At 37.5% G+C, this 19723-nt stretch overlaps 1 protein-coding gene across 1 annotated transcript in view; it reads left to right on the top strand.

The window, feature by feature from the left end:
- The window catches only part of LOC104742609 (DNA polymerase I A, chloroplastic/mitochondrial), a 6656-nt gene extending 3245 nt beyond the window's left edge, over window positions 1-3411 (top strand). The window contains exons 4-12 of the mRNA XM_010463629.2: window positions 16-695; window positions 874-1354; window positions 1452-1547; window positions 1757-1849; window positions 1943-2137; window positions 2332-2424; window positions 2519-2725; window positions 2818-2907; window positions 3023-3411. Of these exons, the coding sequence (XP_010461931.1) occupies window positions 16-695; window positions 874-1354; window positions 1452-1547; window positions 1757-1849; window positions 1943-2137; window positions 2332-2424; window positions 2519-2725; window positions 2818-2907; window positions 3023-3184 (2097 nt within the window). The 3' untranslated portion in view covers window positions 3185-3411. The remainder of the gene's footprint in view (window positions 1-15; window positions 696-873; window positions 1355-1451; window positions 1548-1756; window positions 1850-1942; window positions 2138-2331; window positions 2425-2518; window positions 2726-2817; window positions 2908-3022) is intronic.

Below are 19723 nucleotides of genomic sequence, written 5' to 3' on the forward strand. Positions count from 1 at the left end.
CTTTCTTCGTTTCAGGTCTGGCACAACTACAGTTTCGATAGCCACATCATTAGGAACCATGGAATTGAAATTTCTGGTTTTCATGCCGACACTATGCACATGGCACGATTATGGGATTCTGCACGACGGACAGAGGGTGGTTATTCACTTGAAGCGCTTACAAGTGACCCAAAAGTTCTTGGGGCCACACAGACGAAAGAGGAAGCAGAGTTCCTTGGTAAAATTTCGATGAAGACTATTTTTGGCAAGAGAAAACTGAAAAAAGATGGATCAGAAGGGAAGATGGTTGTCATTCCCCCTGTTGAAGAGCTTCAGCGAGAAGATCGAGAGGCTTGGATTTCATACTCTGCCTTGGATGCGATAAGCACACTAAAGCTTTACGCAAGCATGTCAAAGAAACTACAACTGAAAGAATGGCGCCTTGATGGAAAGCTAATATCGGGAAGAACAATGTTAGACTTTTACCATGAGTTTTGGCGACCCTTTGGTGAACTTCTTGTTAAAATGGAAGCAGAAGGGATACTTGTAGATAGGGAGTATCTTGCTGAAATAGAGAAAGTTGCCAAAGTCGAGCAGCAAGTTGCTGTTAGTAGGTTTCGAAATTGGGCCTCTAAGTATTGCCCCGATGCAAAGCATATGAATGTTGGTAGCGACACACAATTGCGTCAGCTCTTTTTTGGTGGCGTTTCTAACAGGTATCTTTTTCCTACATTTTTGTGGCATTTCTAACAGGTGTATTGTCTAAGTTAAACAAAAGTTATTACTAATTAGGGAAAATAATAATATCTCTTGGTATATTGTAACAAGAATTACATGATTAGTTTCCTAGTGCTTAGCTTTATGAATTTTAAGTTCTGTTTATTTCTTTCACAGTGAGAATCGTGAGGTTCTTCCAGTTGAAAAACTTTTCAAAGTTCCCAATGTTGATAAGGTTATTGCAGAAGGCAAAAAAACACCGACAAAGTTCCGAAATATCAAACTGCATAGAATCAGCGATAACCCACTTGCAACTGAAACGTTCACTGCTACTGGTTGGCCTTCTATTAGTGGGGATGCTTTGAAAGCCTTAGCTGGGAAAGTTTCTGCTGAATATGACTTTATGGAGGACATCTCAGATATTTCTCTAGAAGACATTTCTGAGGATGATGAGACTGCTGCTACTCAGCTACTAGATCAAACTTCAAAAATACAGAAGCCGAAGACCGATGTTGAAACCAACACATCTGCTTATGGAACAGCTTATGTTGGATTTGGAGGCGGTGAAAGGGGAAAGGAAGCATGTCATGCTATTGCCTCATTATGTGAAGTTTGCTCTATAGATTCTTTGATCTCAAATTTTATTCTTCCATTACAGGTAATTGTTTTTTCGGAACAGCTTCTATCTGAATTTTTAGCTGCTAATCCCTTACCCTTCAGATTGATGTTTATGGAATTGTTTTCTTGTTTGACAGGGAAGTAATGTATCAGGCAAAGATGGTCGTGTCCATTGCTCCCTAAATATCAACACAGAAACTGGGCGTTTATCAGCTAGAAGGCCAAATTTGCAGGTAAGTTTCTATTGTTATCTACTGGTACATTTTGAAAATTATGTCGGCAGTGATATAGTTATGTTTGAAATTATGTGTTGTGTTACCAAGAGCTATTACAGTATCTTATTTGAAATGGTCAAGTTATTTTTGTCAATCGTAAGTATGCTACTTATGGTCTTGTAATTGCATTTTACAATGTGTTACTAAAGTTCTCCTTATCTGCCTAGAACCAACCTGCACTAGAGAAGGATCGGTACAAGATTCGTAAGGCCTTTGTAGCATCACCTGGAAATACACTCATTGTGGCTGATTATGGGCAGGTGAAAATACGATACTCTGGTAGTTGTAGAAACATACGTAAGGGTATTATGCTGGTTCGCTCGTTGACTGTTATTCTCTTTTATCTTCTTCAGCTGGAACTTCGAATTCTGGCACATCTTGCTGGTTGTAAAAGTATGATGGAAGCTTTCAAAGCAGGCGGAGATTTCCACTCAAGGACAGCCATGAATATGTATCCGCATATTCGTGAAGCTGTAGAGAATGGCCAAGTTATCCTTGAATGGCATCCACAACCTGGGGAAGACAAGCCGCCCGTGCCATTGTTAAAGGTGCGTTCTTGTTTAAACTGGTACTGGGATTTTAAAGGATATACTACTTGTTAACTGATAATGAGCAAGTGGTTTGAGTAGCTAAGAAAACATTGACGCCTCTGCTTAATGTATAGAGCCCATCGTTGACACAAAGAACTTAAAAATCTGTGCCCATATTATTTTAACAGTTTGCAAATATGTTTAATACTCAGGACGCCTTTGGGTCAGAGAGAAGAAAAGCGAAGATGCTTAACTTTTCAATTGCATATGGGAAAACAGCGATTGGGCTTTCTAGAGATTGGAAGGTAATACAAAATTACTTTTTGAATCTGTGTGGTCAACTTGAGCTTGCCTGTGTGATGCATCTACAACAATGCCATTTTTTTTAACCATCGAAAGGTCTCAAAAGAAGAAGCTCAAGACACAGTCAATCTGTGGTACAATGACAGACAAGAAGTAAGGAAATGGCAAGACATGCGTAAGAAAGAAGCTTTGACAGACGGGTATGTACGTACTTTATTAGGACGAGATCGTAGATTCCCGACTTATCGTTCACGTGCTCAGAAGAATCATATCCAAAGAGCAGCGATCAACACCCCAGTGCAGGTTTCCATTTTGTTCTTTTATTTTAACATAATATACTAATATCCTTTCTATTCGCCAATCTCAAGTATAAGCATCGTTGATCTGCATCACAGGGAAGTGCGGCTGATGTTGCCATGTGTGCAATGTTGGAAATATCAACAAATCAACAGTTGAAGAAGCTTGGTTGGAGATTGCTTTTACAGGTAAACAACACTCATCAATCTTACCATAACACTAAACATTTGTCAAAAACAAAAAAAAAACTTTTGGGCTCTACTTGTTTGAAACTTGAGTGATAAGACTTCTGTTGGGAAACAGATTCATGATGAAGTAATCTTGGAAGGACCAATGGAATCAGCGGAGATCGCCAAGGACATAGTTGTGGACTGTATGGCTAAACCGTTTAACGGAAAGAATATCCTCTCGGTGGATTTATCTGTAGATGCAAAATGTGCTCCGAACTGGTATTATGCCAAATAAGAAGGGCAAAGAGACCGGTCCAAGGAGAGAATAGTTCAAGGAAGACCATTTTTGGGTACATATATTAAGGTTTGGTATGTTGGCTTTTCGCTTTGTTAATGTTAGGAAGCCTTTGAATGTTGGGCTGTGTAAATTGCTCTCTTTACTTACTAATTCTCTAACTTAACAATGTCTGCAAAAGTGATCTAAGTGACTTTAGAAATACCATGAAACCGTTTAACGTTGGATCGGTTTGTGTAAAATTCTTCTACAAAGATCTCTCTTGTAGGTCCGATTAAGTTGACCTGAACCAAATAATTCAGTTTTGTTCTTTCTATCCAAGTAAATCATAACAAAAGTCAAACCAAAAAAGGAAATCAAATGAATCGATTGAAGCTACATATTGTGAACTATGCTTGGTTAAGTCTCCTTTGCTTGGTTAAGTGTCCTTTGAAGTACATGTCTGATGAGGCAAGGAGTCTCAAAGCGGACGGTCAGCTTCCAAAGAATATCCGTCTTAATTAAGGTGTTGTTGTTGATCTCGATGAAGATGACGATAATGCGGGTTATGATGACGGGGAAATTGATAGTATCTAAGTTTGTTCCCAGCTTCGTAACAAGAAGCCGAAGACTTGGTGATAATATTATTCATGTTAAAAATAGAGATTGTTATGTGTTTGTTTCCCCAAATAATTTTACATAAAGTTGTTCTCAGATTCGTAAGAAGAAACTATTGTTTGGTCAAAAGAGAAACACGAGTTTATCTAAACGCAATTATTGTATATCAGTTGACTAACATAGCTATTTGATGTTAATAAAAACCAGGTAATAGATAGATGAAGTAAAGGCTTATGAAAACGAAAGTATTAAACCCTCTCCAAGTCATACTAATTACCTAAGAATGGGCATATAAACTAGACTGATGAACCTCCTAAACCAAAATGATACGTTCCTTGCGGTATGCATTCCCAATTGCTTAATTAGGAATTTAGGATTGTAGGGAAAGATATATATTAATCATAATTAAACTTCAATATCGAAGAATCACAAACAAAAATGAATTTCTTCTTAGAACTCAAAAATGGATGATCCCAAATTCCCAATAATCAGTGATTTCCCATCTTAGCAATTTCTGTAAATTTTAAAATCCTGATTAATTAAAACATCATTAGGTATCAAATTTGTATTAATTATCCTATGTTTAATATAATCAAAGATAATCCAACTATAATAATATAATGTCACATGGGTGTGCATTTTAATACCAAGTTAATATCTTAAAAGTCATGTATCTTATTATATAAACCTTAGTTTTCAAAGTTAGTAATTCATATAATAGCGACATGTGTCAATTATATCGATAATATTTTGACATATGTGAAAATAAAATTTATTTAATAATTATAGGAAAATTAAAAAAATTAAAATAAAAGGATTACAATTTTTTTTTGAAAGTATATCAAACCAAAAATAATCTATTATATCACTAATTCTAATAGGAAAGTTATCTATTAAATTACTAATTTCAATAGGAAAATATGTGCAATTAATAAGGAAAATATGTGCAATTAATAAGGAAAATATTTGCAATTTAATTGCAATTATTATTTATTGTAATTAATCATATAGTTAAAATAAATTTATACATAAAAGTGATTAACATAAGTAAGACATTAATAAGTTTGTATATAAAAATAATACTAATTCTAATTTTAAGTTACTAATTCTTGAAGAAAATAAATTAAGAAAATTATACAATTACTTACTATAATACCATAATTAAATAAATTATATTGTCAATTATTAATCATAAAAGAAAAAAAGTTGTAGATACTCACCTTTACATAAAAAAAAATCTCATAATAACGTCTTTGAATTTTTGATTAATTTATGATAATGCTGGACAAATAGTAAAACTATTACTTATGAGATTACAAAATATGAAACAAATATATATAAGATATTGTTACTTTTTAAAAATATGAGATAAAATTAATTTTCAGTTTTTTTTTGAGAATTATGTTTTTTTTAGTTTTTATAAAATATTAAGTAAGGTATAAATTTGATACAATGCACATTTTTTTTATATGAAAATTATAAATGTTACTCATTGGGATTGAGTGCATAGAATTAAAATCTAATTTTATTATCATGTAATAATATATTAAAAAAATTATATTGCATGATGGAATGTGTGAATTCTAAATCCGGTTTTTTTTTTAAAATCAAATGAAAAAATTAATATTTTAAAAAATCCGTTTTTTTCTTATATCCGCTTTAATACTTGGGTCTGATCTAGTTATTATATATCTTTATAATTTACCACTATTATTAAAAAAAAGGAGATAAATATATTTATTTATTTACCATAAAATTATTAATACAAAATTTATTAATTATCTGCTTTAGGAATATGATCTAAATGAAAAAGAAAAAAAATCAAAACTATATTCAAGTATTTTTTTCTCTATACTAACATTTTCTGTCACAAATGATTATTTCCTTGTTTCCTATGTATATGCATGTATCTGCACGGGATACATATATGTATATTGACATGAAAGAAAATTTACATATCACAAAAGAAGAAGAAGAAGAGAATATTTACAATACATTGTCAAACATTAAGAGAAAAAAAATGGTTTCTTTTCACAAATGCATCTTCCTAACTTTCCTATGTATTGCCCTTGTTTTGAGTCGAGGTATATCACTGTTCCACATTCTTATGCAACATGTTACTAATCAATTGTAGTTTAGGGGTGTAATTGTTACTATCTTTTTTTACATTTCAAGGTCTTGCGGAAAAGAAGATATATTCTACTACAGAAGAAAATTCTCGTATGACGACACATATTTATACGATAATGCCTATCGGTTCATGTGGAGAAATCAAAGATTGCAATAAAAAATGCATCGAACAAAAGTATAAAAAAGGAGGATCATGTGTAAATTGGGCGTCAGATTCTATTTGCGTTTGTATAGTTTGAATCTTAACATACTATATATGATTACTACCATCTAATCACAAGAATAATATTTTCTTCTTTTGCAACTTTTTCCAATTTTAGACACAGGCTTTATAAACAATAATATTGATACCTTAATAGCACTTATGTAAGTTCTTTTTCTTTTTTTAACATAACCATACACACATAAATTCACTTATTTTCTTTTTTAATTATATTCAAATGAGGTATTTTCTTAATAGTAAAATTTTAAGTAAAAAGTTATAAAGTTTATATATCCAAATTATTAATTTAGTTCATATCAAGTTGTCTTAACTCACATATCTTTCTAAAACTTTAGCAATTAAAACAGATCTCTATAAATTAGTATTATTACAAATCTCTAGAAATATTAAATATATAATAATTTATGTATAAATTAATATCACTATAAATGCCTATTTTAGGGGCCCATTTAAAAAAATATTCATTTTAGCTGTCCATTTTCAAAAATATCCCTTGTTAAAAATATGAAAAGTTTCTGACATTTTATAAGCTAGGTTTAGAAAGTATTTCTTGATGATGGTATATGCTTGGATACTCGATTAAAGTGCTTGAAATCTTTTATAAGAGTTTTACAAGGTATTTTAAAAGGTTCTACAATGTATTTATATGGTTTTATAAAGTATTTATAAGATTATACACATTTATAAAAATAATTTGTATATATTTTATTATTTTTATAAGGTTATAAACTTATTTGAGTATATCTCAAATTTTAGTTTCTAGAAGCATTTTTTATAAATTTTTTATAAATTTTTAGAAATATGATATTGGAAAGTGTTTAAGAAAAAAAATCTTATGGTCTCTACAATACTATTTTGCAAAAAGTTTGATTGTATTGAGTGAAGAAAACCCTACTTGTCGAGCGATCTAAACTTAATTCAATCGGACGAGTCGTATTGACAAATCTAATTCAATCGAGTCTAGTTAACAAACGAAAAGTTTCAATCAATAACAAAAATCACTAAACATTTTTTTTTCTCTGACTTTTGTAATTCTACTCATTTAATATAGTAATTTTCTGGATAAAAAAATAATAAAAAAATGACTATGAGTTTATTTTGTGAGGCGAAATTTAGGCTTTAGAATCCTTCAAAATTTGATTGGGTAAAATATGACTAGAAAAACATTTGTATTTGTTTTATTAAAGCCTTGAGAACCTTTAATGCCAATTTGTCGATCGATAGCCACCAAAGATATAAATAGAGGAACGATAGTGAATTGGGGCTTTCGACGAAAAACAAAAATGGAGCAACCAAAAGACAAGATCGAAGGAAAAAGAAACAGAAGAAGAAAATCTTCATCATCGTCGTCATCAATATCATTACCTTCCTTACCCCTCGATCTAACGTTGGACATATTCTTAAGGCTGACAGTGAAATCTGTTGTGAGGCTTCGTTGTGTTTCGAAGCTTTGGTCATCACTCACCACCGATCCATATCTCACCAACTCGTTGGAAACTCGACCAAATATTCTACTCTTCTTCAAATCTGGAGCCAGGTTCTTTGTTTTCTCGCTTTATCAACATAATAGGAACCCAAACTCTTTATATTACTCCTCTTCTCAACCTATCAGTGATAGTTACCATATCACCTCTCCAAATTATTGTTCATTCACCATCAAAAACGAGTCAGTCCATGGCTTGATCTGCTTACAATATGCAGCCACTCCAATAGTTTGGAACCCTACTAAGAGAGAGAGTTTACAACTTTAACCAAACCTAACAAGAGCTGGACGAATATAACAGTCTTTTTAGGGTATAATCCTATCGAAGGTAAACGCAAAGTAGTGTGCATGTCGTATGATTGGAAAGAATCCGATGAGTGTAGGGTTTTAACATAGGGATCAGCTCAAGAACAATGGCGGACGGTCAAGACCAACTACAAGTACAAACCTTTCACTCGCAATCGCACAGAAGGTTATGGAAATTGCACATGCGTCAACGGTTTTCTATATTATCGAGCCCTTATTGGTCCTGATCGTGTCATAATGAGGTTCGATGTAAGTGAAAGTGCGTTAGAGTTTTGATGGTAACATGAGGCTGTGAAGTGTCTCAGAGGTCTGATATGCTGACGTGGCGTGACGTGCTGATGTGGAGAAAGATTGTGGAGCGTGATGACAAGATGCATGAGAAGGAAGGAAGAAGAGATCAAGATATACACGAAGATATTGAGAGTATATTTGATCGAGAGAGATAAGGAAGGATATTTTCTTAGGGATAAGGAATATTTCCTTTTAGTTAAGATACACATAGATCTAGGTTAGAGATCATTTGTGTGGGTATAAGTATACGAGGGTTAGCCACAAAAAGAGCTAGCACTCGTGGGGATAAAGTTGTGAGATTTGTAAACCTTCAAGCATTCTCAAAAAAGGCTTAGAAGGTGAGTTTGTTTTACTCTTTTAGATCTACACAGGGTGTTGTGCTAGATAGATAGGAGAGTGAGCTTAGGTTCATATCTTGTAACAAACGAGATTTTTTATAAGATTAAATAAAAGCGTTTACTTGACGCGTTTCCAAGTGGGTTGTTTGAATTGTGTGTTCTCTATACCTTTACAATTGGTATCAGAGCAGACACCTGATAAAAAGTTCTGGTATCCTTTTTCAACAGGTGAGATCTTGCGACAAGGGTATGGAGAAATCACTGGATTTTGTTGCGGTTTAAACACCATTGAAACTCGATCCTGAGTGCTTTGGTTTTTGGAAAGTGTCAATCAAACAGGCCATCTCGAGAATTGACATGGAAGCTTGGTTTGCGGTGGAAGATGGTTGGTCACATCCTACGGAGAAGAATGAGGAAGGAGAACTGGTTCCTAAGCACAGGAAAAAATGGACAGCAGAAGAAAAAGCGGAGTCCAAACACAACTCACAGGCACTGTCAGTTATCTTCAAGTCTCTGCCTAGGGATATCTTCAACCAAGTTCAAGGATGTGTAGCCGCCAAGGAAGCATGGGATAGTGGTCATCACTTTTGAGGGCACAAGCAGGGTCAAACGCACATGGCTGGACAATCTTGCATCAGATTTCGAAAACTTGCACATGTCTGAAACCGATTCAGTGGCTGATTACAGCAGCCGGTTGAGTGGTATTGTACAAGAAGCTGTAGTCTTGGGTAAACGGTATAAGGACAAGAAGCTTGTGAAGAAATTCCTCAGAAGTCTGCCTGACAAGTTTCAGCCACACAGGTCTGCTATAGATGTGTCACTGAACTCTGATGAGCTCAAGTACAATCAGGTGGTTGGGATGATGCAGGCGTTTGAGATACAGCTAAAGAAGAAAGAAAAGATGAATGAGAAGTCTTTTGCCCTTAAAGCTATAGAAGAACAAAAGCTTGCGGAGTCTCAGGAGGTTGCTGATGAGGAAAAGGTGGGCTTGTTGGTTAAGAAGTACTTTCGTAAGATGGAAAGAGGTCAGCGGAAGGGAACCACATCGCTCATGAAATCCAACACTGATAAGGAGATCAGGAAGAGTGACAAGCAGGAGCGACAGTGTGCTGAGTGTGAGGGATTTGGACATTACAAGTCTGAGTGTCCAAACAACAAACGTAAAAATTCTCTGCAGTGTTATGGGTGTAAGGGTTATGGTCACACTAAGTTTGATTGTCCTTCACGTGAGAACAAGCAGAAGTCTTACATTACTTGGAGCGAAAGTGACTCAGATGAAGAAGACAGCAAAAGGGAGATTCTGAACAGCTTTGTGGCACTGCTGGGTGTCATTGAGGAAGACGAAGAAGATGAGGTGTTGGTAAAAAACAAAGGTATAGATGAGAAGGTTGAATCTGATTCAGATGGAGAGGAGGCTGATTTGTCGGTAGAAGATCATATAGAACTTCTCATCAAGACAGTGTTACAAAAGACCCAAGACAACACCCAGTTGACTTCAGAAAGGGATACTTTGCAGCTGAAGAACTAAGTGAAGAGAAAGCCAAGACTTTGCGTCATGAGAAGGTGTTAGAGGAACAGCTCAAGAATATCAGAATGCTCAGTAAGGGAACTAAAGATCTGGATACACTGCTTAGTACTGGAAGATCAAGCAATCTGAAGTGGGGCGTGAGTTATCAAGGAACAAACACTAACACGACCACCCAGTTTGTCAAAGGGATGGGGTATGAGCCCAAGCTGAAAGAGAAGGAATTCCCTACAACGACCAGTCTGTATGGTCAGCATTCTGTGAAAACAAATCCAAGAATCCCAAGGATGAGGAGGCAGCCTGGTTTGTCTACAAGACAGCCATATGCCTCAAATGGGTTTCAGCAGACGGCTCAAAGACCTGTTCAGCTTAGTAGAAGAAGAGGATGCTGGTACTGTGGACATCTAACTCACTATAAAGCCCAGTGCTACCAATTTCAGAATCGTGTGTCAAGCCTGATGCAACGTGGTGTGTTTTATCCAGCTGTAAGAAGAAACACTCAGGGATGTGTCAGGAAAGATGATCTCTACTGTCAAGTGGCATTCATGGCCGAAAGAGCAGAAGTTGATCAGGCCAAGTGGTATTTTGATAGTGGATGCTCCAGGCATATGACTGGTGCCCTTGACAATCTATCTCATATAGAAGATGTTGATGGAGGGAGAGTTACCTTTGGTGATGGAGGAAAGGGAACAATCCGAGGAAAAGGTACAACTAGTGGTGAATCTCAACCACATCTTAAGGATGTTTTCTTGGTCGAAGGTTTGAAGGCAAATCTGATAAGTATTAGTCAGTTGTGTGATGAAGGCCTGGATGTCACATTTACCAAGAAGGGGTGCAAGGATGTTGATCAACAAGGATCTGTGCGACTCAGAGGAAGGAGATCTGGTATAACTGTTACATGTGGAAATCATCAATGCAGTGTTTCAACACGACCACTGAGTTGGACACAGAGCTATGGCATCAGAAACTTGGTCACTTGAATATTCGCACAATGATGAGATTGGCTAATCAAGAAGTTGTGCGTGGAATTCCAAAGCTGAAGGGCGACACACATTTCATATGTGGTCCTTGCAACAAGGGCAAGCAAGTCAAGGCATCTCATGGGCCAGTGGCAGACATTCGAACTAGTCATGCACTTCAACTGGTACATATGGATCTGATGGGTCCAATACAAGTTCAAAGCATATCTGGGTGACGGTTCATCTTTGTCATGGTGGACGATTTCACTCGCTACACCTAGGTGCGATTTCTGCGTGAAAAATCGGATGCTCTTGAATGTTTTCGTATACTTGCCTTGCATATTAAGAGTGAAAAATGTTCTATCCAAACTATTTGGAGTGATCATGGAGGAGAATTTTGGAATGACAAGTTCGATCAATTCTGCAGACATCAAGGCATTGTTCATCAGTATTCTGCTCCAAGAACACCAGAGCAGAATGGTGTTGTAGAGTGGAGGAACAGAACACTGCAAGAAATGGCACGAGCTATGCTGCATGGTAATCAGGTTCCTCATCGTTTTTGGGATGAAGCTGTTAACACCGCCTGTTACATCATCAACTGGGTGTATGTCCGACCAGGGACCAACAAGACTCCCTATGAATTGTGGAAAGGAAAGTCTCCAACAGTAAGCTACTTTCATGTGTTTGGCTGTCTCTGCTACATTTTGAATGACAAGGATCAGTTGGGTAAGTTTGACTCCAAGAGTGATAAAGGGATCTTCCTTGGTTATTCAGGACATAGCACTGCATTCTGTGTCTACAACAAATGCATAAGATCGGTTCAGGAAACGGTCAATGTTGTCTTTGATGATACCTCGTTTCAACGAGTTGCTATGGTACCTGTTATCTCCGACAAGGATCTGGTAACTGATGATGAGAAGCACGAGCAAGGGCCTGAAAGCCATGGTGACTCTGTCAGCCCTGTGTTATCATCGGATGCTCTTACTCCATCTTCTCAGGTTCATCGGAATCACTCCTTAGGTTCATCGGAATCACTCCTCAGGTGATGTTATCGGTGCGATTCAGGGGTGTAGAGTTACCAGAAGCAAACATATTGATTTTGCTCAACTGGCTGGAAATAAACAGAAGGTTGTGGTTCCTGACACTGTTTCTCAGGACTCTGAGACTGTTCAATTAGCCTGCTTTGTTTCAACTATGGAGCCAAAGAATCACAAAGAGGCACTTCGAGATGAGTTTTGGGTTGCTGCGATGCAAGATGAGCTAGAACAGTTTGAGCGAAGCAATGTGTGGGAACTCACTAAACGGCCTGCTAATGTCAATGTAGTGAGAACAAAGTGGATCTTCAGGAATAAGAGTGATGCCAGTAGGTGCATTGTGAGAAACAAAGCAAGACTGGTGGCTCAAGGTTATTCTCAAGTTGGAGGAGTTGATTTTGATGAGACCTTTGCTCCAGTAGCAAGGTTAGAATCAATCAGATTCATGTTCGGTATGTCGTGTGCTCTCAAGTTCACATTGCATCAGATGGATGTCAAAAGTGCCTTTCTGAATGGAATATTACAAGAAGAGGTGTTTGTTGAGCAACCAAAAGTCTTTGAGAACCCACAACATCCTGAGCATGTGTACCGGCTGAAGAAAGCGCTGTATGGTCTTAAGCAGGCCCCTAGAGCATGGTATGAGAGGTTGACAACTTTCCTTCTGGATCAAGGTTACAGTCGCGGGAGTGTAGACAAAACACTGTTTGTTCTTAACAGTGACAACGCTCTGATGTTTGTTTAGATCTATGTTGATGACATCATCTTTGGTTCTACTTGTCAACCTCTGGTAAAAAGGTTTGTGGAAAGCATGTCACAGGAATTTGAGATGAGTATGGTAGGAGAGCTGTAATACTTTCTGGGATTGCAAGTGGAACAATCTGCTGATGGGATTTCTGTGTCTCAAAGCACTTATGCCAAAGAGTTGGTACAGCGGTTTGGTTTAGGGAAGAGCAAAGAAGCAAAGGTCCATATGGGTGTCAATGACAAGCTTTCAAAAGATGAAGGAGGCGAGGATGTGGATTAATGACTATACAGAGGTATGATTGGAAGCCTGCTATATCTGACAGCAAGTCGTCCAGACATATGTTTGTCAGTGGGGATATGCGCACGGTACCAAGCCAAGCCTAAGATGTCACACTTACTAGCCGTTAAGAAGATCATCAAGTACATCAAAGGGACAATGAACTTTGGTATTTTCTTCACCAAGGACACCAACAATAGTTTAAGCGGATACTGCAATGCTGATTGGGCAGGATCTGTGGATGATCGTCGAAGTACAAGTGGGGGATGCTTTTTCATGGGCAACAACCTGATATCGTGGCATAGCAAGAAGCAGAACAGTGTCTCCCTATCAACCGCTGAGGCTGAATACATTGCCTTGGGCAGCTGTCGTACACAACTCCTGTGGATGCGTCAAATGTCCTCCGACTATGGTATGGATTCTAATACTCTGTTAAATCATTGTGATAATTTGAGTGCAATAAAAATCTCAAAGAATCCTGTTCAGCATTCTAGAACTAAACACATAGATATTAGACACCACTTTGTTCGTGAACTCGTTGAGGCGAAACTGATCGAGATTGACCATGTGAGCACCGATTTTCAGCTGGCTGATTTGTTTACTAAGCCTCTGGACTTTAACAGATTCATTAATCTGAGAAAGTCTATTGGTGTCTGTGAATTCTAATCTCTTTCACTGAGTTGTGTTGATCTAAGACAGGAACATGAGTTATGAAAGATCATGGAAATCCTGGAATATATATAAGATCAACACTCTAAAAAGGCTGTGGGAAATAGCTGCCTGTCATGTCGGTCTGTCCATCCTGTTAAACGTTGTCATGATTTAAGGAGGTCAAAGAGCTGTGAAGAGACATGCACATTTATTCTCAGGATCAATAACCTGTTGAATGACAAGCCTAGAATCAGTGACTGAAAAAATCAAGTGATGTCACTAAAGCTCAAGGTGATGAAGCAGCCATCAAGAGGCTGAGTGGAATTAAAAATAAAAATAAAAAAAAATGTTGTGCCCTTCAAAGAGATGATCTCCAGCTGCCTTAACATGTTAGGATGGACTGAAGACTAAAGGCATGCTAGTGTGAAAGACTACCCACATGCAACAGTTCTCTGATCTTCGACAATTCAAGAGGTTGTGATAGTTCCTAATGAAGGTTCTGAACAAGTGGTTGACACGACAAATGTATGACTAGTGTTATCATTTTTATGTTTATAAAAAATAAAAAATAAAAATAAAAAAGGGGGTTTGCTCATGTGTGTTTAATTCTCGATCTGGGTCCCTTAGGGTTCATCATTAGTGGTTGTGCGTATCTGTGTTTTTGATTCATGAATGTGATAAAATTTGGTCTTAAAAAGGGATGAATGCAGTTTATTCAAGCATTGTCATTAATTGTAACTGAATGAATTAACAGATGAATGTAATCGAAAAAGGAAATAGATATGGTGTACACTGATGTTTAATTGAGTGGTTTCAAGATTGTTCTTTAATTTTTGGGCCGAGTTCGTGCAGCCCATTGAGACTCACGTGTGTGTATAAAAAGGAGCAGCTAGGGTTTTGGCTCCTTCCTCATCACCTATGCGATTTCAATCCTGTGTCGATTAAACTTCTAATTCATCTTTTTCCTCTCTTGTCGATCGATCCTCTGATCATCATGAAGTCCATCTTTAGTGGTTTCCACTAGGATTCCAGTTCCGATGAAGAGCTCCACACTCCACCGTCTTCGTTGCCTCCGCCAACTCCTCATGCTCCGATCGATCCTTCGACAACAATGGTGATCTATCATCCCCGTGACGAGTCCACCTCAGCAATTCCGGCTCCGGTGGATCCAGTTCCCTCGCCTTCCTACTTCGAGGGGAACCACGAGACGTGTGACTCTTCGTCTTCTCCGCCTAGAGAAGTGTCGCCTCGGTATCCGGTGGAAGATCTTACCGGTGATGTACCCATGCCTGCTCTGTCTTCTCATGGAATCTCCTCGCGTCTGCGCAAAAGACAACCGCCTGCTGATCTCAACTGTCGTGACTCGAAGCGTCCGTCTCTTCCCATGGATAAGGGCACCTCCACAACCTCTCGTGGTGCTGCTTCAAAGGAGTTTGACTCCAAACGGTTCACGTCCTCCGAAGCTGCTCGAAGGTATGGTTTCTTTGCCTCTCGAACACTTGCCCCAGAAGTATGTTACTCTCAAGGAGTCACTGATCAGGCTAGGGAGTTCATAGATAGAGCTGGACTACTGAAAACAGTCACGCAAGTTGGGGCCTTTGATTCGGATGTGATCTATGAGTTTTGGGCAAATCTACCAACGATCAAGGTTGAGGGGGAGTCTGTTGAGGTGCTTGTTCGCGATTGGGTGTACGAATTTTCTCCAAGCCGCATCAATGCTCTGTTTGGTCTGCAGTCTGTGGATGTGCCTCAACAGCGGTTGCAAACAGATGCAATTTTGGAGGAGGATCTGGCACTGTTCCTCTCTGATGGTAAGGTTAAATCCTGCAAGCAGCTTGTGTCCACTGCGATCACGAACCCTGTCATCAAGGATCTGCATCGAATATGCTGTAGCAACTGGTCTCCAACGGTTAACACAGGGTACATCTCAACAAACATGGCTCTGGTGATCTACATGATCATGCATGGGATTTCGTTCGATTTTGGACGAATGATCTATGATCAGATCATACAGTTGGGACTGCAAGCCCAGTCAGGCTTTCGGTTGCCGTTTCCCAGCCTTATTCATCAGTTGTTGACTGCTCAGCGACATGTCCCAAGTCTTTGGTCTTAAGACGAAAAGAAGACTAAGGGGAAGAAGACTGCATCCGCTCCAGTTGGGCATGTTCCTCGGAGTGGTACGTCTGTAGAGCGTGATGCCATTCGTTTGGCTATCAAGATCCTGCAAGAAGCCTTGGATGCTGGTAAGTAGTCTCTCCCTGTTTATATTTTGACTTGTGACTTGTCCTATTGATATTTTTGACTAACCTGTGCCAAACAAGCAGGGGGAGATGAGTCTGATTCAGAGGCTTGAGGGGGAGTTTGAGCTATTGGGGAGCTGTTTGTTAAATTTTTCGTTTGTTATTTTAATTCCTTTTCACACTTTGTCTTGTCGGAATTTAAGACTTGATGGTTTGTATTGGTGGGATGATTTTTGTCGCGCCTTAACAAGCGGTTGTTTCCTCAGATCATTGTTCGTTGCACTTGTTTGCTGGCATGGTTGTTGTGTTTTTGTGTTGGCTGTGTTTGTGTTTTTTTTTCCAGGGTTGATGCTTTGGATGCTTGTGTGGCAAGATTCAGTAAAAAAGGGGGAGATTGAAAGTGCGTCAGAGTTTTGATGGTAACAGGAGGCTGTGAAGTGTCTTAGAGGTCTGATATGCTGATGTGGCTTGACGTGCTGATGTGGAGAAAGATTGTGGAGCGAGATGACAAGATGCGTGAGAAGGAAGGAAGAAGAGATCAAGATATACACGGAGATATTGAAAGTATATTTGATCGAGAGAGATAAGGAAGAATATTTTCTTAGGGATAAGGAATATTTCCTTTTAGTTAAGATACTCATAGATCTAGGTTAGAGATCGTTTGTGTGGGTATAAGTATAAGAGGGTTAGCCACAAAAAGAGCTAGCACTCGTGGGGATAAAGTTGTGAGATTTGTAAACCTTCAAACATTCTCAAAAAGGCTTAGAAGGTGAGTGTGTTTTACTGTTTTAGATATACACAGGGTGTTGTGCTAGATAGATAGGAAAGTGAGCTTAGGTTCATATCTTGTAACAAACGAGAGTTTTTATAAGATTAAATAAAAGCGTTTGCTTGGCGCGTTTCCAAGTGGTTGTTTGAATTGTGTGTTCTCTATACCTTTACAGTAAGATCTGAAACGTTTTATGCAATGACATTACCATGGGAGGATAAGTATTGGCCTGTGATGATGGTATCTAATCAAGGAAGGTTAGTATGTCTTGGCTCCACTCATGATAGTGTTTCATTTTGGGTTTTGAAGGATGGACAACAACTCGAATGGTCGAATCATATCTTGTTACCTCTTTCTCACTATGGTCGGGGTTTGAAAAATAAGTTCAAACTAATAGGTATCACTGGTGATGGTGAAATGATTTATGTACCAACGACGGCGCTCAAATCTGATCTTCATATCATATATATCAATCCAATGACAAAGACGTTTCGACGAGTCTGAGTACAATGGGATTGCAGATAATGATTTTCGACAACGCTATGGACTTGGAGAGAGACCTCTGCGTGGGATCCAATATTTCCCCAATCACACTGAACCCTTCATGTCTTAATAATTCTTTTTTCTTTGTTTTCTTGTTATTTTTGTAGTGACACCTTTATTCATTTTTAATCTTTAGTATTGTCTTTACATTTTATAGTTGGAACTTTGAGGCTGTTTTCATATTGTTATGATATTCTATCCAGTTCTAATTATTTATTACCAACAAAAAGAAATTGTGATCTTTAGGTAAACTAACTACAAAACATGGATGCACATGGAAACAATAAGCATATACCTTTTCTGAATATGACGAAACTATATGTATAGTAGTTACTAGCTTTTGCTAAGTCAAAGAACCAAAAAACTACGAACAATGTAATGTTTATAGCATTTAGGGGTTGAAAACTTAATTGAAATGCTTTTTGCCATAAAAAGTTTAGTTCTTTTTAATTAATATAATTTATTAGAAAATTTAATCACATCTATTAGTATATGTAAACCATACAATAATATTACGAACCTAAAACTTTTGATTCCTAAAAGTCAGCCTATCATATCATAAGGGAATTAGGCTTTTAACCCTACTAAATATGTATGCCAAAATTTATTGGTATTTCTGAAGTAGTGTCTGTGTGATTCAAGACGTGATACATGATTGCTGTTGTTTTATGTGTGAGAAGTTTCTAGAAGGCTTGAGAAGACAATATTGAAGGACGGTTTGAGGATGAATTGAAGAGGAAAACTACTATTTCTTTGGTTGATTAAATTGGAGTTTTACAAGGAAAAGGAAAATATCAAAAAGAAAAAAAGTCTATTTCTTATGAAATTTGGAAATCTTCTCCTATGGTGATTAGGAAGTTTTGATGGATATATAAGGAGGTGTTGGGCACACGTCCTAGAGAGGCAAGAGAGCTGAGGCATAAAGATAAATCCTAGAAAGCTTTCTGTGTTTTTGTGCAACTTAGTTTTGTGGTTTGGTGCTTGTGTTGTTCAAGCTTATTTGTTCGTCTGTGTGGCGTTTGTATGAAGGTTGCTCCAGAGTGTTGGAGATCTGAAGTTTAGCCTCAGGGGGAGTTTAGCCCAAGGTTAGGTTATCTTGGTTTGAATCTAGGCTTGATGTGAGTTTAGTTAAGGATAGAGATTTATCCTTAAGATTTCATGTTATAGAACAAAGCGGTGAATTAAGAGGGTTGTGCTTGATTTACGCGTTTGCGAATAGGTTGTATTTGCTTTCTTGTTCTAGTGAAATCGAAATCTGGACGTAGTCCCAGGGAGTAGGAAAAACCGAACCTCGTTAACAAAGTTATTTTGTTATTTACTTTCTGCACTTTATTATTGCCTCATCTGCATTTATAAGTGGTATCAGAACGGGTTCTCGATAGAGATTCAGTCTAGTTTCGGGTAGATCAAGGGTGAGGGTAGTTCAGGGAGTAAGGCAGAGCTTTGAATCAGTTGTGATGTCTTCATACAGAGAAGGCACGTCTAAGACAAGACCACTGTTGTTTGATTCATCGAATTATAGATATTGGAAGGTTCGTATGCAAGCGTTTATTAGTAACCTTGATGAAGATTGCTGGAATTCGATTGAGCTTGGTTGGGAGCCCCCTAAATTCGTGGATGATAAAAGAGTTGAGTGTCTTAAGCCAAGAGATAAGTGGACTACTGCAGAGAAAAAGCTATCAAGTTGTAATTCAACGGCCAAGACAACAATTTACAATGCTATTGATTCAAGCCACTTCAAGTTAATTTATCAATGTGTATCAGCTCAAAAAGCATGGAAGTCATTGGAGAATATGTTTGAGGGTACTTCAAGTGTTAAGAGAACAAAGTTGGATATGTTGGCATCACAATTTGAGAATCTAAGGATGAAAGAAAAGGAAACTGTGGCTGAGTTTAGTGCTAAGTTATGTAATATATCTAATGAGGCTTTTGCTCTTGGAAAGTAGTACAAAGACATAAAGCTTGTGAAGAAGCTGAAGCGTTCGTTGCCTGCAAAATTTGAGTCAAAAATTTCTGCAGTTGAAGAAGCTCATAATTTAGATGAGATGGCTTTTGATGAGTTTGTTGGGATTCTTAAAGCTTTCGAATTAAGCAAAGCATATGTATCTGAAGGAGTTAAGAAGAAAGATGATGAAGTTAAGGAAGCAATAAAAAAGGAAGTTGACATTGGAGTAGCTCTTAAGGTATCATCTTGTGAAGATTCAATGACTATGTTATCAAGACAATTTGCTAAATTTCTGAAGCGTAAGGGCGAAGAGAAGAAAAGTAGAATGGGTGAAGAGATGAAGACTTCATTAAAGAATGTTCAATGTTTTTAATGCAAAGGATATAGTCATGTACGGTCTGATTGTGCCAATATACAAAAGCACAAGAAGAAGGCTATGAATTTTGTTACTAGTGATTCTAAAACTGATTCAGATGAAGAAGAA

Source organism: Camelina sativa, chromosome 14, assembly GCF_000633955.1.
Source record: "Camelina sativa cultivar DH55 chromosome 14, Cs, whole genome shotgun sequence".
Lineage (NCBI taxonomy): Eukaryota > Viridiplantae > Streptophyta > Magnoliopsida > Brassicales > Brassicaceae > Camelina > Camelina sativa.